This window comes from Salvia splendens, chromosome 4 (assembly GCF_004379255.2).
Source record: "Salvia splendens isolate huo1 chromosome 4, SspV2, whole genome shotgun sequence".
NCBI classification, from domain to species: domain Eukaryota; kingdom Viridiplantae; phylum Streptophyta; class Magnoliopsida; order Lamiales; family Lamiaceae; genus Salvia; species Salvia splendens.
The window spans coordinates 8018185-8021003 of NC_056035.1; the positions used below are offsets into that span (position 1 = coordinate 8018185).

At 36.8% G+C, this 2819-nt stretch overlaps 1 protein-coding gene across 1 annotated transcript; it reads right to left on the reverse strand.

The window, feature by feature from the left end:
* Positions 1 to 314: 314 nt before the first annotated feature.
* On the reverse strand, positions 315 to 2394 carry LOC121797714 (plastid division protein PDV1-like). Its single transcript, XM_042196399.1, has 2 exons — positions 2045 to 2394; positions 315 to 1122 (listed from the first exon to the last, which is right to left on the reverse strand). The coding sequence occupies exons 1-2, from the start codon at positions 2372 to 2374 to the stop codon at positions 622 to 624; spliced, it is 831 nt and encodes a 276-aa protein (XP_042052333.1). The 5' UTR covers positions 2375 to 2394; the 3' UTR covers positions 315 to 621.
* Positions 2395 to 2819: the final 425 nt, after the last annotated feature.

A 2819-nucleotide genomic window follows, 5' to 3' on the forward strand; every position in this document is an offset into this window, starting at 1 on the left:
CTTAAATACTAGTACTCCCGAGTACAATAAATTCTTGAATTAGAAGACTTTAAACTGTCATACAAATTGTAGCCCATTGATTTTTTGGACGTTTTTGACCTTGCATATCACCAGCAGTGGTGAACCAAATACTAGCATATATTCCATGCTATTTAAAAATTCCTAAGGCGCGTAATTTTCTTTGACAAGGGCCTCACTAATGTGACATAAAATACAGACCCCCAACACGAATCTGCATCAACATACAATTAAAATATAAACATTTTTAATAATATGTAGAAATAAAAAGCTCGGATTCATAAGCAGCGGCAGTATTTACTCAACCTCTATATAAAGAAGATAGAAAAAACAAATTCAAAACAAAAAACCTGAAATCTTCACTATACACAGCCAAATATTTGAAGAGTCTCAAGTTAAAAATTAAAATCATCTTCCCTCACAAGATGTGAGAATATGAAGATGAAAGCTGCAAAAACATATTGAACTGACCTAAGTAAGGCTAACAGAACTCACACATAATAACCTAATCTACCAAAAGGTGAGGAGATGCACATTATGGCCCTCTTCTTCATCATAGCAGCAATCAATTCATTATTTTCAGCAATCAAGGGCTGCAACTGCTCAACCCCTAGCCAACGTGACATCCAACTGTGTTAAAGCATCACCAGATGATGAACCACGCGACTGAGGGAACTTTCTTCTCTCTCTGTCAAAAGTTGGAGGATCTTGCATCTTGTGACCGATTTGATTAAGATGTAAAAATGCAAGCATGCTTATAGCAAGCAAAGCAGCATTCCCCACTATCCCAACTGTTTGATCCAATTTAAGGGACTTTGTAACAAAAGCATAGCTCGAGAGAAGGAAATTGACAACTGCATTTGGCCTTTTCCCTTTCTCTGGCCCAAACTTTTCATTGGAAGGATATGGTGTTGAGCCATATAGATGTTCAGGTGCAACAAAAGGGCTTGCATCACGCACATCTCCTACCAAAGCTTGCGCTTCTTCAATGACTTTGTATTTCTTTCCTTGATGATCAGCCAGTCTCATTGCAAGGATAATACGACTTTGTTCAAGACGGGCTATCGCTGCATCTCTCTCTGCCTTCTGTTGAGTTTGTACAGTCTGTAAATCGACATTAGATGGGTGTGTTTAGCGATGCTTTTCCATAAAACAATGTACATGTCAAAATGGAGTACACCTTTAAGGCAAGATTTTCAAAGATGATGGAGTTAATAACTAACATAGAATCTTATTCAGTAACCTTTCGTCTCCAGATATTAAAACATCAGAAAACAAGTTATCTAGAAACAAGTTAACTTTTCCGGTGAAGAAACAAACTTCATGTAATAAATATTATCAATATGCAAAACCGCACAAAATTCTTAGAATCAAACAGCTTCCTAGGAGAAAAGAGCTATCTATGTTGAGCACGGCATAACAGTGATTCTTTCACCCTTTACCCTCACAGCCTTGAACACGCTAGCTAGCTCACTAAGGCATGCATATCAAAGCACTTTCTAAATTCTAATGCCTAAAAATCCACAATAAGCTAATTTCACAGATGAACACTCAATATTTCCAGCTTATAAAACTGATTTCTCCAGCTCTATCCAGAGTTCAACCCACTGCAATATTTTTTGGTAGAAATCGAATAACTGATATAGGCATGATGAATACTTCAAAAACAAACAATGTATTGCAACAATCTTAGTTTTAAATTGTTCCATTGTCAGAAACCAACACAAAAATACATACTATATTACTAGGTATACTATGAGTCTATATACAAGTCCTATTCTCCCTATGGCTCATGACGGAAGATGTAAACGACGTCCAAACTATGGTCAGAAAAAGAAAACGAAACCAAAATATGCACAACCGGAATTTCACATATGTGGCAACGCATTCAAATTGGTCTTCCTATAGCACAATAAACCCTATCAATTAACAAAATATCACGAAATCGATCCCCAAATTCTTCACTAATTCCAAATCATTCAACAGGAAATAAATGCAGGTGAAAAAGAAATTCGACATGACTGACATGGAAGAACTCAAGCTGGTCTTCGAGATTCTCGAGGGCGGTCCGAATAGAGTACAAGCTCTTGGCCTCGAGAACCGCCACTTCATCGTCGTCGATCCGGAACTCCTTGACGAAGACAAAGCCCGACCCGATTTTGTTATCCGGATCATCGTCAGGGGATTTCTTCTTCCGGTTGACAGAAAAAGCATCGGGCCTCCGGGTGGGGTTCTTAATAGAATTGAGGAAATGAGCTCGAGAGATAGAGTGGATGGCGTCGCTGAGCTTGTCGTGCAAATCCCATATTTTCTCGAGCACGGCTTCAATCTCGTCTATCTCCATTTCCCATTTCATTTGGGGAAATGAATTGAGAGATGAAAATATAACTGGTCAAAAAAGGGGACGGATCCCCTGCAGTGTATGGAAAACACAGCACGGTGCTGTGCATTGGAAACGACACCGTTTCATGTTTATTTGCCTTTAATTAGTTGTAATAGTTGAATGGCAATACTCCATAGTGAATACGAATGCTTGGCCTTTTTTATTCTCTTTTTTTTTTCTTTTACACCATATTACTTAGTAATTTATGTTCTTTATAATTTACTAGTAAACTTTAATTAGCAGTAATATTTAAATGGTACACTAGTAAATTGGCGATTTTTTATAATTAGAAAATGACGACGCATTTTTATATTTTGATGTTTCTTTTCCTCTTTATTAATTATTATAACTCAGTTTGTTTGATAATTCAATTTTTAATTAGATATTTGTATGCAAATATTTACATGTGTGTATTATT

Excerpts from the sequence above, each read along its gene's own strand:
- LOC121797714 (XM_042196399.1), bottom strand. The coding sequence starts at position 2,374 with ATGAAATGGGAAATGGAGATAGACGAGATTGAAGCCGTGCTCGAGAAA. Across the intron at positions 1,123-2,044 it reads ACCAGCTTGAGTTCTTCCAT|ACTGTACAAACTCAACAGAA; the intron begins GTCAGTCATGTC and ends GTCGATTTACAG.